Source organism: Microplitis demolitor, chromosome 3 (assembly GCF_026212275.2).
Source record: "Microplitis demolitor isolate Queensland-Clemson2020A chromosome 3, iyMicDemo2.1a, whole genome shotgun sequence".
NCBI lineage: Eukaryota > Metazoa > Arthropoda > Insecta > Hymenoptera > Braconidae > Microplitis > Microplitis demolitor.
The window spans coordinates 15,158,680-15,181,908 of NC_068547.1; the positions used below are offsets into that span (position 1 = coordinate 15,158,680).

Here is a 23,229-nt window from a genome sequence, read left to right on the forward strand (position 1 = left end):
ACGCCCGCGCAGTTGCCAAATTGAGATTTATCCCCACCATTATTTACTGCATTATCTTCCCGCGCATGTGCTTAAAAAAAAAATAATCTAGGGATTTTACTTTTTTTAAGAAAAATACTTGATTTCAAATTCAAAAAATTTTCATTTGCCTGTCACCATTAAGTTAAAAAAAAAATAGATGGTAAAAGTATGAAACTTGTAGATCAAAGGTTAAGCCAAAGACTTATTATATAAACAAATAAATATATAAATTTTTCCAGTAAGAAGTGAATATGGAATGTAATTTATATGAAATTCTCAATTTTCGTATAATTTTTTAAAACCTCGTGATTTTTAATTATTTTGCCCACTCTTTTATATAATACAGAGTTTTACATATTTGAAAAATTGTAAATAAAATATTTTCTAATAATGCTGAAAGAAGTTAAATAAATAATAAACTAATTTCGTCAATAATTGTTCGATAATTAAAGCTTTTATATTATGTTAAATAAAGTAATTCAATTTCTTATAAATGTTTAATTATATATCATTGTATGTAATTATAATTATTTTTAAAAATTTCGGAATGCAATAATTAATGTATGAGAATGATATTATGATCCTGAAGTTAGCCGAGGTCTAATAATTTTTCGATTTTTTTTTTAGACAGTAAATTATAAAAAAAAATATTTAAAAACATTGTACCTATAGTTTTTAAGATTTTCTATGGGTGCATATGTTTATTTTGATTTTTTTCTGTAATTCAGTTGTTGAAAAAAAATTCAGAAATTCTTTATAGTCGTTTCACTTCAGTATCATGATGATATTTCAATATTTTTGATTTATAAATATATGTGATGAGCGAAAGACTTTTTTAGTTTATAGCTACGAATGAAATAAACAAAAAATTTCATTGCAATATATGATAAATTTGATTATTTATAGATCATTTTCTCATCAAAATAACGATATACATCGGTTGATTTATAATCTTTATATGTCTGTATTTACATCAAAATCAATTTATAAGAACCAGATATTATCTTGGCATAAATTAATAATCGACGAGTAATTTATCATTGCAAATGTCAAACAAAACAAATTAATAATACAAATATGATATAGTCAATGTGATATGCATATACCCAAACAGCATTCAAATCGGAATGACTCCTTCACGACGTCTTTTCGAATGACCCAGAACTTAGTAGACAGACGACATTTTTTAACTTCAGCAACAAATATCTCGATAATGAATACTCATTACGAATATCTTATCTAGCCGAGAATTTTTTTTTTTTTTTTTCGAAATTTCAATTTTACTTTCAGCATGCAATAATTTAGTCAATAAATTATGTAATTGACAAAAAAATAACCTCTTGCTTGTTTTTCCCAAATCTAGAAGAAGTTTATTATACATACAATTTAGACCAACAGATTTATTGATATAAATAAAACTATTTTTTTTTAATATCTTTGGAAGAGCATATGAAGTTGAATATTTATCAATATCAAAAAAATTAATATTCCTCTTTTTAATTAATCTGTAATCTACGTGAGTTTATTTTTATTTTATTTTTTATTCAGCTAGAATAAAAAATATTCTTATTTAAATATTAAATTTATTTTAATCTGCATTAAGTTTATAATTAATAGGTAAATTCATAAAATAATCCCTTCTATTTCTATTTCTGCATATTTATAACCATATACAAATCATTTTTTTCAATTAATTCGTCTTAAAATAATAAATAATCATAGTTTTATATCTGATCAGGTAAAAGTAAGTAGCATATATTAAAAAAATTAACATTCTTTTCATTTTAAACACATTTATATAACAATGAATCTTTATTTTTATTTGATAATAATTAGTATTCAAAATTGTTTTTTTTTTTTTTTTTTTTTTTTTTTTTTCATTTTTATCCACCTATCTATCACATAAATCACAGTCATACACTGTAAAAAATTACGGTGTAAAAATGGACCCGGAGGACTTTACACGGCCGTGTAGTGTGAAATATCAGTGTAAAAATTCTCTCGGTGTAAATTTTCCATCCGTATAATTTTAACACGATGGAATCTACTTTTTTTACACCGTTCCGTGTTACTCGGTGCATTTTTGTTGAATGATTAACAATTGACCATTGAATATTTTTAATTACTTAATTTTAACTCTTAATTAATAAGTATATTAATATTATTTATATATATTATTATAAGTGATTATATATATATATATATATATATACATATATTAGGGTGGTTCGTTTCAGAGCAATATTTTTTTTTTCAAGGTGCTGACTCGAAATCTGGTAGAATATGTAGAAAAAAAAATTTGGTCAAAATTTGAGTCCTTTACTATTTTTAGAGGTCGCCAATTCATTTGCCAGTTTTCCCATTTAAATAACATACAAAAATCATTTTTTTACACTTTTCTTTACCGCAACCTGTGAAGAAATTTTTTTTTTTACTTAGATCATAATTTATTCTCATAGAGCATAGAATTCTCTGAAAAAAAGTCTGTCACGAAAAAATTATCTAATAAATATTTTTATTACGTAATTATATTATATTTATTATATTATACTTGAAATTTATATGAAATTGCTCATAACTGTTGAGCTATTGATAACAAAATTGAGTCCTATACAATAAATTTGTAAAGTTCAATGAACCCTACAAAATTGTCATTTGACTTTTGTTCATAGAGTCAATAATTTAACCCTTGAATCCAATTAAAGATAAATTTTTCATTTAAACTACATTCAGGACTAATTACGTAATAAAAATATTCGTCAGACAATTTTTTCGTGACATACTTTTATTTATAGAATTTTATGCTCTATTAGAATAAATTATGATCTAAGTAGAAAAAAAATTTCTTCACAGAACCCGGTGAAGAAAAGTGTAAAAAAATGATTTTTGTATGTTATTTAAATGGGGAAACTGGCAAATGAATTGGTGACCTCTAAAAATAGTAGTTAAGGGCTCAAATTTTGACCAAATTTTTTTCTCTACATATTCTACAAGATTTCGAGTCAGCACACTGAGAGAAGAAATTAGTTGAGCCAACTAAATAGATTTATTTGACTGAACAAAATCATTTATTTCATTCAAATATATATTTGGTTATAGTTAATAAATTTTGGTTGAAAAAAATTTCACTACGGCTGGTGGCGCTGTCAAATACAGATTTGTTAACTATAAACAAATCATTATTTCATTCAAATGAACCATATCTTGGTCTCAAATAAACAATAATTGGGTCCATTCAAATATGGGATTTATTTGCCTGAAACAAATCTCATTTGGCTGAAATAAATTGTTCTCTCAGTGCACCTTGTAAAGAAAAATATTGCTCTGAAACGAACCACCTTAATATATATATTAGACTGTTTCAAATTAGGGGACTATTTTTATTTTTTTGATGAACATTGAAAAATCGAAAGGATATCTTAAAATATGGTGACAGTTAAAATTTGAGCTCTCAATATTGATATTTAGAGATGGCTATTGATAATTTTCGATTTTTCATTTAGTAACATGGTAAAAAATACATAACTTCCGAAAAAATCAAGATACAAAAAATCTCTTCTTAAACATTTTGTAGCAAATTTACTGATCTACAAATAAGGTCTTTTATGATTTTTGCATAAATCCGGAGACACGGTCGTGTCTCGCGCCAAGTACACGTTCAAACACATACATATACATATGTGTGAACGTGGCGGCGCGAGTCGACCGTGTCTCTATACCGGTGTCACATGCCTGTTTAACCTCTCTCGTATTGAAATTGATTAATAATACATAAATATAAATTATATCTGTTATTTACCTATTTCTTTATTAATATTTCATCATTCTCTACCGATTCCAAGAGAAATCTTTGAGCTCAATATTTGAGTTATCATTTTTAAGTTTCTAAATTTTTGCTTGCGCCGTTTATGATAATTTTAATAGATTTATAAATCTCTAATTTTTGATGAATTGTGTATATTTTCATTAATATATATTTTAGTATGTATGTATATTTTCGTGTCTTAGCACATGAGTATACACAATAAATTGTAAACATTTTCATCAATATATATTTTAGAATATACGTATAATTAATTTGTTCTTAGCATTTGTTAAGCAGACTTTATTAAAGACCAGTTTTTTCAAACTGGGTTCGTTTTAATCCGAGTTTGAATGAAAGTGCTGGTATTAATAATATATAGACATGCCAGTACTAATAATTTAAACCCGGTTAAAAAATAAACTCGGTTTAAAAAACTGATCCGAAATGTAATATCAGTAACTCGGTCTATACATATAATCACGTTTACTCAAGGGTAATTTCTCAATACGAAATTTTATTAATACGTGATTAGATTATTATTGCTCGTACATTCATATGAAAATATACAAGTATACTAGCAATAATTAAGTCGCAGATTAAGAATCTCGGATTAAAAAGCTGGCCTTAAAAAATTGGCGTTTACCCTATAAGAATAAACAAGCACTGTCTTCGATTTAAACTAGGCGCTATCTAGCGAAAAATTGAGGCAGTGCTTAAAATTGTTCGCCACTTATAATTATAAAATTGACATCGCATACACCTACAATCGGGGACATTAATTCGAGTCGGTTTCTGAGTTTCGAGATTTATTGATAACCTTAAATTTGGCGGTTTTAAATAATAAAAGAATTTCATTATCTTTCATTGGGCATAAAAATGATTGAACTTGAAATTATTTTCAAGATAAGTAAAATTTACTTTGTTCGAGAAACCAACTCGAATTAATGTCCTCGATTGTATATATATATAAAATTATAAAATAAAATATATGCAAGAAAAATTATAAAATTATATATATATATATTTATATATTAGGGTGTTTCGGAAAAAAAATTTTTTTTTCTTATGGTCTCAAAAGTTAGTCTTAGGTATAAAAAAAATCCTCCCAAGAGAGCAGCTCGAAATCTCAATTCTACTAAGAGCTCAACGAATACTTATTTTCCCATTCAAATTGCATATAAAAAAATTTTTAATTCTTAAGAAAAATATTTTTCTTTCGAAATTACTACGAAAAATAAGTAAGATTTCAGAAATCTTTTTAAAACACCTTACTGATTATAATAGCATATAGATTCACCATATAAACTTGTATACGTAATAAAATCCGGAAATTATCTTTACGTTAAGTTTTTCAATTCACTATTGTTTCAAGCTTTATAACTTTTTTTTCTGTTAGTTGTACGAAGAAAACACTTAAAGGCTTTTTTGTAGAGAATTTAATTTGCTACAAGACCACGTACTTTAATTTTCAAAAAAAAATTTTTTAAATACTTTTATATATAAAAAACAAAAAAAAAATTTTTTTACATGTAATTGAACTGAGAAAATTAATATTGATTGAGCTCTTAGCAGGATTGAGCTCGCAAGCTACTCTTTTGGGAGGATTTTTCTAATACCTAAAACTAACTTTTAAGACCATAAGACTTAAAAAAAAAAAAAAAATGTTTATTTTGAATCACCCTAATATATATATATTAAATAGAAACGTGTTAAAAATGGTTGGGCGTTGGTCTCTTAAATTTATTAAAGTTGTTCATGTAAGCTACTCTTTCCTGAATACCGAGCCTTTTATTCGATGGGCATCTTGATACCTGTAGCCTCTGACGTCAGGAGCTACCCCCAGACCGTGACAAGGTTCACCCCCATTAGAGGAAGGCGACTTGGACATCGAGGCGCACGAAGACGAGGCATTCCAATGGGACCCTCCGACAGGGCCCAACGTGACGTCATCTAACTGTTCTCACCCTTACCCTTATTATATTACTTATTATCAACTGTTCACATTATACGATTAGTTGTCGGGTTTAATAATGTTTAATTGTTAAATAAATATTTGGTTTTATCCACTAGCAAGTAAAATATATTGAAGTGTCCTTCTTACATTTAAGAAATAAAATTTACAAAAAAAAATTTTTTTTTTTTTTTAATTTTTTTATTTTTTGAAAATTTGAGCACTGTTTGAAACGAAAATGTGGACGAAGCTCGGAAAAATTTTTTTTTTCATTTGTTAAAGATTATGAGCTTTTCAGAGCGAAAAACGTGATCTTAATTTTTTCAAAAATTCGATCGAGTGAAACAAAAAAACGGCTGGTTGGATTAATTTGGCTCTTTGTAGGGTTTTTGTGGGCATATTGAACTGTAAAATGCACCCCCAGCATTATTGATTTCCACAATATTTTCGATCCAGCGCTTGGTTTTCCAAAAAACCACCAAAAGCCCTTTTTTTGTTGCATATTCAAAATCATGTGACGAAAGAAAAAAATTTTTTTTTTGGAAAAAACAATGGCTAATCATTCAAGAGAATTTATTTAAGTTTTTGAAACCCACCATTAACTTTCTGTGCAATCATTGGTTGCTGAGATATCGATAATCAAAGACAAAAGGATCCTTTTCCATTTGAAGACCGATATCTCGGCGACGAGTGGACGTATCAAGGTCTATAAAAAATTAAATTAAAGCTGAATAATGAAGATATCTGATCCTTAGAGTGGTTAAGCGAAAAAAAATTTCCCACGCCCGTAGACCAAAAAAAAAAAGTAAAAAAAATTTGAAAATTTTTTTTGTCGCTGGTTTTTCTAAGATTACTCAAAAACCGCTGACGTTAAAAATCTTTAAAGTTCTAATCCAAAAAGTAGACACTCAAAGCTACAATTTTCTTTTTTTTTCTTCCTTGTACGACCATTTCTCTCGAAGTTACGGATTGTTAAAAATCACCCAAAAATTTGGAATTTTTTTTTGATCCTTTAATTTTTTCCGGTAGTGTATATAATTATTTATTATACATTCATACATTTACACGTTTGGCGGTGTAAAAAATAAAAATTCACACTGCCTAAATTTTACACGGGATTCGGTGTAGTTTACACACCAAAATTTTTACACCGAGGCATTTTACACTACACCGGGTCCATAAATGTTTTACAGTGTATATGAATGAATCACTAGACATCTCCCAAATAGCAAAATGACGTTTTGATGAGTTCTGAATGAGTTCCTATTTATGATTGGACGTCTCATCAACATCTTAAAGAAGTCTTTAAGAAGTTCTCAAAATATCGAATGAGCAACCTAGCGAGCTCAGTAAGACGTCTTTAAAAAGAGTTCTCAAAGAATTACTTTTTTCTGACTTCGCAAATAAGACTTTAGTATGAATTTACCATGCCGTTTTTAAGGAGCTGCTAATTTCGGCTTCATAAAGAAGTTTAAAAATAAATACATTTAGACGTCAAAAAACTGACGTCTTATTTACGGAGTCTCCAAAAACTCTTAATTAAGAGTTCTTAAAAATTACACCTTTAAGAAGTCATTATAAGACTTCTTGAAGACGCCTTCAAAAAGACGTCGTAAAGCAATCATTCCGACTTGAATGCTGTCTGGGAGTTTTCTAAATAATGTTTTATTAGTTATCGGGCCATTTTCTAGTTCTCCAATGCTCTTCGTATATATTAAAATATAATCCGAAGCTTCTGAAGCATTAAATTTCATTTTTATTCAATTTATTATAATTTAATGTCAATATTTAAAAAAGTATCATTACTTTCTCTACTATTTCCAATTGAAGCTTAAAATTATTGCATTGAATAAGTTAAAATATTTAAAAAAAAAAAAAACCGACAGTAGCGCCATAATAACTGGTTGACATATCGATAGTTGCGCCACTTAGACGAATTTTGGCGGGATATATAAAAATTTGAAGAAGAAAAAATAAATTTTCTTTCAATTTGAAATAATCAAATTGAATAAAAGTCGTAAACATTCATCTGTGCTCAGATAAAACTATGATTATTCATTATTTTAAGACGAATTAATTGAAAAAAAAAAATGATTTGTATATGGTTATAAATATGCAGAAATAAAAATAGAAGGATTTATTTTATGAATTTACCTATTAATTATAAACTTAATGCAGATTAAAGTAAATTAAATATTTAAATAAGGATATTTTTTATTACAGCTGAAAAAAAAAAATAAAATAAAAATAAACTCACTTAGATTACAGATTAATTAAAAAGAGGAAAATTAATTTTTTTGATATTGATAAATACTCAACTTCATATGCTCTTCTAAAGACATTAAAAAATTTAAAAAAATCGGTCTATCGGTTGACCCTGCGGGCCAGCCCAATACTTCTAATCACTTTCTAATCACTTTTTTAATCAGGGATTGGCTTAATAAAATTATGTAATCATATTAAATATTTTAATTTAAACAAATAGATATTTATGTCTAACATGTAACTTTCTTCGTTTAAAAATATATTAGTTATTAATTAAAATTAATTCTTAGTTTTATTAATTGATTTTTTAAATTCCTAAGAAATCCTTTACGATATCTCAAATAAGAACTCTAAAAGAAGTCTTATTTATGAGTTCTTCATAAGGATATCCTAGTAATGTCTCTTTTAAAACTTCCGAAAAAGGAGCACCTCAAGAACTCACTTTAATGAGTCAGAAAAAAGAGCTCTTCAAGACGTCTGCTTTGTAAAGTCAGAAAAATGGATTCATTCTGAAGTTCTTATTTGAGAAGTCAGAAAAAAGAACTCTTTTTAAAGACGTCTTACTGAGTTCGCTAGGTGGCTCATTCGACATCTTGAGAACTTCTCAAAGACTTCTTTAAGATGTTGAATGAGACGTCCAAATCAAAAATAGGAACTTATTCAGAACTCATCAAGACGTCATTTTGCTATCTGGGATATTGATTATTTACTAGAAGACGATAAGGAAATGCGCAAAAAACTATTTAAGACAAAAAAATTTACCTAAAAGAAAAATAATTTCTTTGAATTTATATCTATACAATTCAATTTTATAGAAATTATTTTAATTTAATTTATATCTTTGATACGTTCAAATTAAAAACTACTTTTTCATTTAAGTTAACCAAGAAATTTTACTTTACTAAAAAAAAATCTTTTATTTAATTTTTTATTTTTTTTTTGAATTATTTAGTTTTTAAATGGAAATTATAATTCAAATAATTAATTATTTCAAAAAATCCAAAGTAATATAAGTTTAAAAAAAAAATTGATAATTGAGGATAGTGAAAAAAAGTTAATAAAGTTGGTAGACATGTAAAAAAATAATCTAGATTTATACAGCAGCAGCGGCGACATGGCAGTGAAATCATGAAATTAGATGACTGCTGTAGTTTGTTTTGTTAGACATTTTAAAAGTGATATCTCTTAAAAAAATAAAAATGAAATTACGGTGTCAATAGTTAATATGAGTGAGAGAAAATTCACCCGGGCTTTAGGTAAGCCTGGGATGGCTGCACAACTCAGAGAAACAGTTTCTCAAGTTGTTCGTGAGAGTACAGTCCAGGTAGGTACCTTGACACGTTTCTCCAAAACATATATAATATTTCTATTTTTGCCGCTATTCATAAAAACAATTTTTATATTTATCCATGATACAACGATGTTTTTTTTTACACTAATATTTCAATACATATTTATAATACTGTCATGACGTAAATTTATTTTTAAATACTTAAAATCCCAGTTAAATCATGATTGCTATAATAAAAGTTATGATAATGATTGTTGCTACTGTTATTTTTTTATTTACAGAACAAACCGCATTTAGTGGATCCAATAGATTTTGAAAGTTTTATATTAAAAAATAAAACATTAATGCAAAATGATCCACAGCGTGAGCTATTACTTTATCCACCAGATGATGTGTCTGTAAGTATCTTTATTCACTACTACATTCAAATTCTTATCGCTTTACTCTCAGGAAAATGTACATTAAGATAAGTAACTAATCATTCCCAGGATATCCTTATCCAAATGATTAAATAACAAAGTAACTTATTTATTTTGAACTACATAATATATTAATTATTTTTTTTATCTTATAGCAAGTTGTATTACCGAAAAGATACCGAACAATACAACCAATTGTACAGAATATTTTAGAACAGTCAGACGGTAGTGAGAGTCTTTTAACGAAAGAATGTTTAAAAAGTTATGCATCAAATTGGAATTTAGTTCACTATAAATATGCCGCGTACAGCGGCTCATATCTTGATTTACCAAAGCTATCAAAAGGTAATGAGCTAAAGGAGGAAATTTATGAGATTGATACGGATGTAGATCAAGTGGATGAGGAAATGATGAAAAGTGATGGTATTACAAAAGAGGGATATTTAATGAAAGGTCCGGAGATTGGTAGTAGTGATCGTATGTTTGTCAATATTGGATCTAAATCATTTAAACGACGTTTTTGTCATTTAAGACAAGAAGTTGATGGGACTTATATTCTTGAATTGTTTAAAGATGAAAAAAAAGGTGAAGCTAAACTTACAATTGTTATGGATTTTTGTACTGATGTTGTGAGAAATCCAAAACGCGGTAGGTTTTGTTTTGAATTACGCATGAGTAGTACTCATAAATTTTTTACATTTGCTGCTGATAATGAAACAGAAATGCAAGAATGGCTATTAAAATTGAGTTCAGTCTTACAGCATTATAAACAGCAAGAAGAAAAACGTGCTGCTTCATTAGAACGTACTTGTCATACACCACCGCCATCACCTGTACCAGTACAAACTTATGGTACATTAAAAGGATTAGACCAAAGTATGAATCCACAATTGATTAAATATTCACGTGAAACGGATACAAGTATATTATTAAGTAGACGAGAAAATAGAAAACGTTTATTTAGTTTATATCATCATTTAACGCTTGGTAAAACCCAAGGTAATTTAATTGATCGAAATATTGATCCTTACAAAGAACAATTTGGACAAAGAATATTCATAAAATGTGAAACATTAAAGTTTCGATTACAAGCACCTATTGAAGAAAATGAATCTCTATGTCAAGTTGAACCTTATTACACAACATTGAGTTTATTTGACGCAAGAAATGGTAAAAAATTATCGGAAAATTTTCATTTTGATATTAATCATGAAATAGTACGTGACATAATTCAACAATTGAGTCCTGTAAGTGAATTAACAGATAATGATAAAGCGGAATTACCAAGTGAATTTAAAAATATACCAGATAATTGGATAAAATATCCAAATCAAGCAATATTCAGTATTAGTAATCCACATCCTGATATTTTTCTCGTTGTAAGAATTGAAAAAATACTACAAGGAAGTATTTGTCAAACATCTGAGCCTTATATTCGCGCTACAAAGGATCCTCGGTTAGGTCTTAAAGTACATAAAAATGTACGAGCCTGCTGTCAGAGACTCGGCAATTATCGTATGCCATTTGCTTGGTCAGCGAGACCGCTATTTAGACTTTACAGTAACGAGCTTGATACATCGTCAGACTTTCCAGCAATTTACCGACAAGAAAGTAATAAAATGCGGGATGATGAGATACTAAAGATGCTTACAGAGTACAGAAAACCTGATAAATTAAGTAAATTAACTGTTATACCTGGTTGGATAAAACTTACAATTGAACCACTATCTGAAATTCCTGAAAATACACTAACCACATCTTATGCGCCATTGAAACCATTTCCTTTGCCGCCTGTTAATAATCCAACGTACGAAATAGCTGAATTTGAAAGTACATCTGAAAAAGATGTACATCCTTATACAACATATATTAATCATTTGTATATTTATCCTCAAGTTTTAAATTTTGATACACAAAAAATTTTCACAAGAGCAAGAAATATTGCTTGTATTGTTGAATTACGTGATAATGACAATGAAAATGCTAAACCATTGAGATGTATTTATGGTAAACCTGGCTCACAAATATTAACAACACGTGCCAGTTGTACTGTTTTACATCACAGTGCAGTACCATCATGGTATGAAGAAATAAAAATGAGATTACCTACAAAATTACACAATAAACATCATATTTTATTTTCATTTTATCATATTAGCTGTGACATGCGAAAAAAAGAAAATGGTGTTGAAAATTGTGTTGGTTATTCATGGATGTTGTTATTGCATAAAGGTAAATTAACAGTTGATATGGAAAATAATGTACAAACATTACCAGTTGCAACAGATTTACCACCAGGTTATTTATCAATTCAACCTCTTGGTCTTGGTAAAGGCAATGCTGGTCCCGATATCACTTGGATTGATGCACAGCGACCAATATTTAATGTATCGTTTCAATTAGCATCAACGGTATTTACACGAGATCCACATTTACATAATTTATTTATACATGCGGAAAAAATATTGGATAATAAATTGTCTGGTATACCGTCTGATTCTGAAACATGTAAAATATTAAAAGCTGCTCATGCAATACAACTAGTTACTGCAATAACATTCCTACCAACAATATTAAATCAATTATTTTCATTACTAACGTGCAATCCAAGTGATGAAGTTGGTCTTTATATTATACGATTGTTAATACATATTATTAATTTAATTTATAAAGCTCAAAGAAAAGATATTATCAATGCTTATGTTAAATTTGTATTTATGTTACCTTCAAAAAATACCGCGACAACAACAGTACATGAACAACTTGCTAAATTTTTACCTACTTTGTTACATCCAAATAATCCTGATTTTTTGGTTGTCAATAAATTTATGCATCATTCCAATTTTTTCTTTGATATTATGGTTAAAAGTATGGCACAACATATGCTCACTAGTGGACGAATTAAAATGCATCGTAATGAAAGATTTACAAAAGATTATCATGATAGCATTAAAAAATTATTACAAGTTCTTACACCATATCTTATGAATAAATATAAAGATATGCCGGTTGAAACACATGAACTTAACAAAAGTCTTGCACAATTTTTAAAAGTAATTTATTTATAAAAAATAATTGCATAAATAATTAGATTGATCACTTTGTTATTAATTAATTGATTGATTTTTCTTATTACTACAGAAATGTCTTACATTTATGGATCGTGGATTTGTATTTTCATTAATTAATGACTATATGGACAATTTTTCACCAGGGGATGCTCGGACCTTGCAAGATTTTAAATTTACATTCCTACAAATAATATGTTCACATGAGCATTATGTGTCATTTAATTTACCCATGATGCAGACACGTGTTACAAGTAAAGGTAAGTTTATTATTTTTATTTTTTAAAACAATTATTATATTAAAGAAATATTATCTAATAAATTATTAAAACAATTTATAATGAATTTTATTGCTTGTTATGAAGACTCAGAATCAGAGCCGGAAGGTGATGGTACGTTCTGATATTGTAAACTCCCTTTATAATAAAACAAAAAACATTGTTATTATTATTACTTTTACATTACTCGTAGATACTAGTGAATGGGAGTTTTATTTTTTATAATACACTAAACCTAGCACATGTTCATGTTTTACTTTGTTTTTTATTTACAATTAACACATGCACAACACATTAAGTTGATTAAAATTATAATATTGATGTGAAAAAAAAATTTTTTTTTAATTTATCATTTAATTTATTATTAAATTATTTCAGATTTAATGTTGGAGTATTGTTTGTCTCAAGATTTCTGCAAGTATCATTTTCTTGTGGGCTTATTATTACAAGAAGTTAAATCATCATTAAATGAAGTTGTACAAATTCGTAAAGTTGCTATAGCTACTCTACGTGATTTATTAGCAAAACACGAATTGGATGATAGATATCAAAATAAGGGCCAATTAAGTCGTATTGCTGCTATTTATATTCCATGGTTGGGTATTGTTTTAGAAAATTTACATAGATTACAATCAGTTTATGAGACTGATCTTAAGACTGAATTAAAACAAAATCACGCCAATCGATTGTCAAGCAGCAGCAGTAACTGTTTAATAAATAAAGATCCAGTTAATGGAGTTACAGTTACAGATACACCTAAATCTGTACACAGATTTACACTACATTTGGATTCACAATCTCCAATAAGAGCATCAATGCATCTTAGAGATTCTACTTATTTTGCGGCTATTGCTGGACAAGGTTTAGTCAATGGATTTTCTTGTACTAGTATTGAATCAAGTACATCGACATTATCGAGTACATCTCATTCAATTGTTTCACAAGAAACTACAATAGCTCGAGAACCTGTAGAAAATGGTGTATCTGAAAAAAAAGGTCATTCTCGATCAGTTAGTGTCACTCAGACATCATCAAGATGTGATAAACTTCAGTCATCTGAAATGAAAGATTTATTATTATGCTTTTTGTTTGTTGTTAAATATTTGGGTGATCATCAAATAATTGCATGGTGGCAACAATGTTCTGAAACAGAAATAATAAGTTTTTTTAGTGTAATTGAAATGGGTTTATATCACTTTAAATATGTTGGTAAAAGATTAATTATAGCAAACACGAGTGCTACTAATAGTGGAAAACCTAAGACTGTAAAGGCCATGACATTGCCAGCTCGAATGGCACCACCAGATTTTTCAAATGATGCATCTGGTACTGGTACATTACAACCACATAATACTTCGACACGTGAAAATTTAGTTGATGAAGATAATGCACTTAATCATCAGGCATTATTAGAAGCAAATATGGCTACTGAAGTTGGATTAATTGTTCTCGATTGTCTTGGATTATTTTGTATTCATTTTAAAGTAAGTTTAAAATTATCCATATATTTCTTTTTTTTTTAATAAATTTTGATAATAATTAATTAATTAAGTAATGTTGATGATCATACAAAACCAAGGATTTTATAATGAAATTTTAGGATATACTTCTTGTAAATGATGGAGACAATCCTGTAATGCAAAAACTTTTCAATATTTATTTATCATTTCTTCAACTTGGTCAATCTGAAACATTATTTCGTCATGTTTTTGCAAGTCTACGAGCCTTTTTAAATAATTATTCAACTGCATTATTTAAAGGCAATTATATATTTTTAGAAATATAAACCATTATTTTTACTACTTATTAATTTTATTGTTTAATAAATCTTTTATTACATTTTTCTTTAGGTAATGCAGTATTTTGTGGACGTCTTTGCTATGAATTATTACGTTGCTGTAATAATAAATTAAGTTCGATAAGACAAGAATCGTGTGCATTGCTTTATTTATTAATGCGTAGTAATTTTGAATTCACCAATAGAAAAGGTTTAATTCGTGTACATTTACAGGTAAATTTCAGTTTGTTCAATTATTATTGTCACTAAAAATTTAATTAATTATTTATAAATATGCTACTTAGGTGATAATATCAGTATCACAAATGCTTGGTAATGTAATTGGATTAAATAACTCACGATTTCAAGAATCACTTTCGCTTATCAATAGTTATGCGACATCTGATAAAGTGATGAAAGGTACTGGTTTTCCAGTTGAAGTTAAAGATTTAAATAAAAGAATCCGTACTGTGCTAATGGCTACTGCACAAATGCGAGAACATAACAATGATCCGGAAATGCTTGTTGATTTACAACACAGTTTAGCCAATTCATATGCTAGTACACCGGAATTACGGCATACTTGGCTTGAAACTATGGCACGTAATCACGCCAGAGATGGAAATTACTCTGAGGTAAATTATTTAATTTAATTAATTACCACTGAGTGTCATAGAAATTAAAAAAAAACCAAATGTTTTTTTTTTTTTTTTACTTATGTCAATTACTTACTAAAATTATAATTTTTTATAGGCGGCCTGTTGTCAATTACATATCGCTGCTTTAATGGCCGAGTATTTAAAATTAAAAAAAATTCATTTATGGGGAGCTGAAGCATTTGACAAAATATCTGTTAATATTTCTAGAGATGAACGAGGACTTAAGCTCGATGCTGGTGAGATTTGTATGTCGTGATGTTGTTTGTAGTTTAATGCATGCTTAGCTTCATAGATGTTTTTTTTTTAATGCCACATGGATTGCTATATGTATAGTTATTGTAAATACTTTTTTGCTAGAAAATATTTTTAAATAATAATTTTATATTTTAGGGGTGCAAGACATTCATTATAATGAATCAACTCTGTTGGAACAATTGGAGAGTTGCGCTGAAATGTTAGAAAAAGCTGAACGTTTTGAATTACTGGGACCATTGTATCGTTTAATTGTTCCCATTTATGAAAACAAGAGAAATTATAATGCATTAGCTAATTGTTATTCTCATTTGACTCAAGCATGTAATAAAATTGTTGAAGTCACTAAAACAGGAAAAAGATTACTCGGAAGATTTTATCGCGTTGCATTTTTTGGATCTGTAAGATTATTTTTAATGACACGTAATTTTATTATTTGAAAGAAAGAAATTATTCATTTTTTTTTTTTGTTTTTTTTTTTTCAGGCATATTTTGAAGAAGAAAATGGTCAAGAATATATTTATAAAGAACCTAAAGTAACATCATTACCAGAAATATCTGAACGATTACAACGATTATACGCTGAAAAATTTGGTGTAGAAAATGTTAAAATGATAATGGATTCAGCGCCAATCAAATTAAATGATCTTGATCAAAAAATGGCTTATATTCAGGTTACGCATGTGACACCGTATTTCGAAAAAATGGAATTAGAATCACGATTAACGGAATTTGAACAAAATCATGATGTTTCATGTTTTATGTTTGAAACTCCATTTACTCATGAAGGTAAACCACGTGGTAATCCTGAAGATCAATGGAAACGAAGGACAATAATAACAACACAATATTCATTTCCATATATTAAAAAACGTATTCCAATACTAGAAAAGAAAATAATTGAATTAACACCAATAGAAGTGGCATTAGATGAAATGAGACAACGCGTACAAGAATTAGAAGATGTTGCATTAATAGCACCAACTGATGTTAAAAAATTACAGTTACGACTTCAAGGCAGTGTTTGTGTTACTGTTAATGCTGGACCGTTAACATATGCATCAGCATTTTTAGATCCTGCATTATCACCACAATACCCTGATGACAAAGTTGACGAATTGAAAGATGTGTTTAGAGATTTTATTAAAATCTGTTACACAGCATTACAAATAAATAGTAAACTTATTACTAATGATCAGCATGAATACCAAGAAGCCCTTAGAGAAAATTATCAAAAACTCTGTCAAAATTTATCGTCATTACTTGGAGAATCTGTGTGGCCTGATGATCAGGTTGGAAGTTTTAAACGCAACAGCGCGGCTCTTTTTAGTGCAATCAGTGGAGCTAATAATCATACAAGTATTGCTTAATATTACCATGACAAAATAGATTTCCATTAGATAGGATTTTTTTTTTCAATAGGCCTCTCGATTACCAGGACACAAATATTTATATAATAACAATTTCTATAAATCTTTTTACATAATTTTTATAAATTTATACTTAGAATGAATACCAAAACTTTCAGTAAGTATTTACGAAACTTTGTCAGTTGAAATAAATTTACAAAGAAAAATTCAATAACACTTATACCATGACAGGAATTAAAAAATAATTATAAGATAATATCTAAACAAAAAAAAAAATTTTAAAAAGTCTGATAATAGATAAGTCAATAAATAGTTGATATTATTATAAAGCACATGGATCTAATACTTGACAAGCGTTAAACAAATTAATAGCTTCAAGTTATTTGTTTTTGTAACTTTCAGTCAAAAATTTTTTTTAAATTTATATACATTAGAATAGTCGTTAAAAATTAAATTTTCTCAGGCGCCCCATAAAAAGCTTCTTTTTAGTGGAAAAATAAGTGGGGAATTTGGTGTTTTCTTTTTAAGTAAAAAGAGCATGTGCCTCAGGACGATCAAAGTTCATTTTTCGATACAATAGTAGTTTTTTTAAATACCTCATGAAATATGCAGATTAAAGGGAAAAATCAGAAGAACAATTTTGTAGGAATTTAAATTTTTGACAAAAAAGGTCATATTCATTTTTTTTTATAAAATGTGTATTTACAAAGATACTTTCAAAAAACTTGTTTAGATCTTATCAATTGAGCATTGAAAGGATTACGTTTGTTAAAAATAAAGTTTTTTCCTTAAATATAGACAACTTCGTAACTCGTGACATATCAATCATTAATGCTTGTTTTAGTTTCTATATACTTAGACGAATGTTATTTTTAACATTTATAATCCTTAAAACGCTCAATTCATAAGATCTAAAAAAAGATTTTTTAAAATATCTTCATAAATACACATTTTATAAAAAAAAATGAATACGCCCTTTTTTGTGAAAAACTTAAGGTCCTACAAAATTGTTCTTATAATTTTTTCCTTTAATTTGCATATTTCATGAGATATTTCAAAACAACAGCGATTGTATCGAAAAATGAACTTTGATCGTCCTGAGGCACGTGTTTTTTTGACTTAGAAAGAAAAAAGCAAATTCCCCACTTATTTTTTTACTAAAAAGAAGCTTTTTATGGAACGTCTGAAAAAATTTAATTTTTAACGACCACCCTAATATACATATACATATATATAGTATGGTGCGTCATTTCAGTGCAAAATTTTTTTTTATTAAGTGCATGTGGAAAAAATCATAGTTCAACACAAAAAAAAATTTTTTTCGTGCAAGAAAAAAAATTCTATGTCGATTACAGACCTAGCTCATTGAAAAATTCGATTTCCCATTTAAATAAAACCGGAATTTTTTTTTTAAGCTTTGAATATTTTTAACTCGTTAACAGATCAATAGATCGAATAGACTAATAAATAATTTTGTAGGAAATTGAACGCTCTACAAAAAAGGTCTCTTATCATTTTTTGATAAATTCATCTGTTCAAAAGTTATTGAGCTCGAAGTAAAGTTCGAGATCTTTTTACTTTTCCGACGAAACTATCAGACTTATCGCAAAATGTTATAGGATCTTTTTTGTTGAAAATTTTATTCTCTACAAATTATTACCAGTCAAGTTTTTTTTAATTCCGCATTGTTTTCTAGTTATTTTCATTTTTATTTCAAGCTTTTAAAAAAGTAGTGTTCTGATCGATTTCAAGAGCTCGACATTAAAATAAAAATAATTAGAAAACAATGCGGAATTTAAAAAAACTTGACTGGTAATAATTTGTAGAGAATAAAATTTTCAACAAAAAAGATCCTATAACATTTTGCGATAAGTCTGATAGTTTCGTCGGAAAAGTAAAAAGATCTCGAACTTTACTTCGAGCTCCAATAACTTTTGAACAGATGAATTTATCAAAAAATGATAAGAGACCTTTTTTGTAGAGCGTTCAATTTCCTACAAAATTATTTATTAGTCTATTCGATCTATTGATCTGTTAACGAGTTAAAAATATTCAAAGCTTAAAAAAAAAATTCCGGTTTTATTTAAATGGGAAATCGAATTTTTCAATGAGCTAGGTCTGTAATCGACATAGAATTTTTTTTCTTGCACGAAAAAAATTTTTTTTTGTGTTGAACTATGATTTTTTTCCACATGCACTTAAAAAAAAAATGTTGCTCCGAAATGACGCACCCTAATATATATATATATATTAGGGCGTTTCAAAAAATGACAAATTTTTTTTTCTTCTCGGAAACAGGTTCAAAAGTTTCATTTAAATATAAAAAGACGCCTGTGAAAATTAGAGCTCTTAATATTAACATTAAGAGGTGGAAGATGGAAAAAATTTTTTTTGCGTATTCTGATTTTTATAACTAGCTAACGATGCGCCGTAGGAAAAATCTGCAGATATATTTTTGTAGAGAATTGAATGCTCTACAAAAAAAGTTTCTTATCATGTTTTGATAAATCCATCTGTTCAAAGGTTATTGGAGCTTGAAGTCAAATTTATAGTAAATTTTGAGATCTTTTTACTTTTCCGGCGAAACTATCAGACTTATCACAAAATGTCACAGAATCTCTTTTGTAGACAATTTTATTTCTTACAAATTACCTCTTATAAAGTTTTTTAAAATTCCGCATTGTTTTGTAGTTATTACTATTTTAATACCAAGCTCTTAAAAAAAGGAGTGTTCTGATCGATTTCAGAAGCTTGACATTAAAATGGGAATAACTAGAAACCAATGCGGAATTTTAAAAAACTTTATGAGAGAAAGTTTGTAAGGAATAAAATTGTCTTCAAAAAAGATACTGTGACATTTTGTGATAAGTCTGATAGTTTTGCCGAAAAAGTAAAAAGATCTCAAAATTTTACTATAAATTTGACTTCAAGCTCCAATAATTTTTGAACAGATGGACTTATCAAAAAATGATAAGAGACATTTTTTGTAGAGCATTCAATTCTCTACAAAATTATATCTGCAGGTTTTTCCTACGGCGCATCGTTAGCTAGTTATAAAAATCAAAAGACGCCAAACAAATTTTTTTCATGTTATTCTTATGGGAAATAGAAAAGTGCGATGCGGAACCCCTTAATCTTAATATTAAGAACTCTAATTTTCACAGGCGTATTTTTATATCTAAATTAAACTTTTGAACCTGGTTCCGAGAAGAAAAAAAATTTTGTTATTTTTTGAAACACCCTAATATATATATATATATATATATATATATATATATATATATATATATATATATATATATATAGTTACATTTTATTGCATAATTATTTGTGCACTAATATAAAATATATTCGTCCGTACGCACATCAATTATGACTATTGATAAATTAAAAAATAAAATGTGCTAAAAAAAAAATATTATGTAAATGTACTTTGTTGTTAGAATGCTACATTTGAGTGTGATTTCTTGTTAAACAGTAAATACTGGCATGAATATAATTTTATAAAAAAGTGAAATGATATTTAATTATATTTGGATTTAATAATAAAAATAATTTGTTTGTCTTTCTAACTTTCTTTCAATATGTGATATATTTTAACATGTTACAATTGTAAAATGCACCTTGTTTATTTATCTTGAAATTTGTATGAATATATATATATATATATTTGAAAAAGAGCATTTGTCTAATATGCTCTAAAATGCTTATTATTGAAATGAAAAATAATTAAAATAAAATTATATTTTGTTCATTACTTTAATTATTAATCTTCCAGTATGAACTTGAAGACAATGACACAAAAATCAAAATTATATAATTTTAATTTAAAATAATTTTACGTATTACCGCAATGATGTTATTATAATTTTTTTTTTATTGTATGTCAAAATATTTTATTATTTTTTTACTATTATAAATGTTATATTAATTTACATATTATATAAAAATATACTCATTAATTGATAAAATAAATAAATATAAATAAAATAAAAATATGCCAGTAATAGTAATTTAATTACTTGCTACTGCTGCATTCTTTTTAACAAATCTATTGCAGATTTTTTTATTTAGATAAAAAAAAATCTAAAAAGCATTAAAAATTTTAAATAAAAGAAAATTTTAACAAACTTCTAATTTATTATGAAAGTAATAGTTAATTTTCACGTCCAGTAGTATGCTAAATATAAAACTATAATCTAGTACTTTATCCGTCGTACTGTAATGTAAACTGGTATGATATAAATTGCATGTATAAATTAATATTTATATGTATTATATTTAATTTTCAACTATTTCTGAATATAAATAAATTCATAAATTGCTAAAAATGTCTATCGTATTATTTTTTTTATTAATTATTTTTGTACTTACTTTTACCACTGTATTTTTTTTTCTACGTCTATTCTATTTAAAATAATTTAAATGGAAAAATAAAGTCAAAGTTTCAAGTATTTAAGTATATTTTAAGAATAATTCTTAAATTATATTGATTGAGTTGAAATGATAAACTAAATATTCTTGAAATGTTTAATAATTTAAGTTCCTTTAAATATTTAATAAAAACAAGGAATATAAAATAATAACAAAGATTAGTTCTAAATTCAAAACTTCAGAAAATCCTAAATTGATTTTTATTTATACTTTATAAAAAAATACATGGCAATACTTGATGTATGCGAATGATATATTGTATGATATTAAATCGGGCCGCTTGACATAATTTTTATTTTACATTATTTTTTTTTTAAATTACACATTTTTTTAAAAGTTCATTATCCAAATTTCATTATCGTACTACACAATGTGCGTATTGTGTTTACCACAAATTGTGAATTTGTTTTTTTCTCTAGTGTTCGTTAATAATTACTCGTATCAAGTGTATATTTTTCACTGTGAGTGCATCATTTATTTATTTATTTATTTTTTTTTTATTTGAGATTTTACATTATTATATTAATAATTATTAATATGACTAGATGCATGAGTGCACTTGGGCATATATAAACGAGTGCAAACTATTTTGTCACTGCCCATTTAACACATATTATGTATAATTATTTCAATTATTATTATTTTTTTTTTTTTTTTTTTTTTTTTTTTGACGGATTTGATATTGTACATTGACTTGTGAATGTAATCTCGCCGTTTAAAAAGTATTTTAATTATTATTATTTTAACAATGCATATTGTCATAAAAATTCTATACTAATCCATACTTTTATTTTCTTCCGGGTGGTAATTTATTGGATGGATTTTTAAAAATTAACTAATATTTTCATAATTAATTATAATATTTATTGAAAAATTTTAAATACTGTATTTTTGCTTATTGAAAAGTCATAATTATAAGCATTTTCTTTTAATGCGCAATAGTTATAATTTTTGTTATCAATTTTATTTGTTAATTTAAATTTTAAATTTAGTAATATTCAATTAATAGTAAGCAAATATATTTAATTCGATGTATTTTTTACTATAGACGTAATTCTTACTAGTTTTTAGTTTTTATGAGAAGAAAAGACGGAATTTTATTATTTACTAAAACGATTTAGATTTAGTTAAATTTGAATAATTATTCATTTTTACAATTATTTAAATCAATCAGATGTTTTAAAAAATGTATGACAATGCGAAGGGGGTTAAAATATCCATAATATATAAACATTCAAATGTCACGTGAGAATTTTCATGTTTTATTTCTATGAGTCCTGAAATAAATGGCTTGAAGGAAATAAATATATATATATATATATATATATATATATATATATATATATATATATATATATATTTTTTTTTTTTTCAACTAAAAATTAAAATACTATGATAATAATAATAATAATAATAATAATAATAATAATAATAATAATAATAATAATATGACTATGATTCTTCACCCGTCAGCAGTCTTGATTTTTTAATAACATTTAAATCGTTATATTCAAGGACTGTTTTTAAATTTCATAAAAGACAATATATAACACAATCGATATAGTTAATCGATATTAAAACATTAAATCTAATTACATGATTAATATTAATATTAGTAATTATTAATTAAAATTATTCT

The 23,229-nt window shown here is 26.6% G+C and overlaps 1 protein-coding gene across 2 annotated transcripts; it reads left to right on the top strand.

Moving 5' to 3' along the window:
* Positions 1-9,155: 9,155 nt before the first annotated feature.
* LOC103573880 (dedicator of cytokinesis protein 9) lies at positions 9,156-20,760 on the top strand. Of its 2 annotated transcripts, none has more exons than XM_014439999.2 (11): positions 9,156-9,366; positions 9,615-9,731; positions 9,908-12,805; positions 12,894-13,080; positions 13,477-14,582; positions 14,699-14,858; positions 14,949-15,109; positions 15,181-15,510; positions 15,629-15,779; positions 15,925-16,187; positions 16,272-20,760. In XM_014439999.2, exons 1-11 carry the CDS (start codon positions 9,268-9,270, stop codon positions 17,154-17,156), a joined length of 6,357 nt encoding a protein of 2,118 aa, XP_014295485.1. In that variant the 5' UTR covers positions 9,156-9,267; the 3' UTR covers positions 17,157-20,760. The 2 variants fall into 2 exon arrangements, with proteins under 2 accessions (XP_014295485.1, XP_014295486.1); XM_014440000.2 differs by having other exon boundaries at positions 15,629-15,770.
* Positions 20,761-23,229: the final 2,469 nt, after the last annotated feature.

What these genes read in the sequence shown, in the direction of transcription:
- LOC103573880 (XM_014439999.2), top strand. Translation starts at nt 9,268, where the DNA reads ATGAGTGAGAGAAAATTCACCCGGGCTTTAGGTAAGCCTGGGATGGCT. An exon ending in GAGATGGAAATTACTCTGAG is followed by an intron (nt 15,511 to 15,628) that starts GTAAATTATTTA and finishes AATTTTTTATAG; the next exon opens with GCGGCCTGTTGTCAATTACA. An exon ending in GCGTTGCATTTTTTGGATCT is followed by an intron (nt 16,188 to 16,271) that starts GTAAGATTATTT and finishes TTTTTTTTTCAG; the next exon opens with GCATATTTTGAAGAAGAAAA.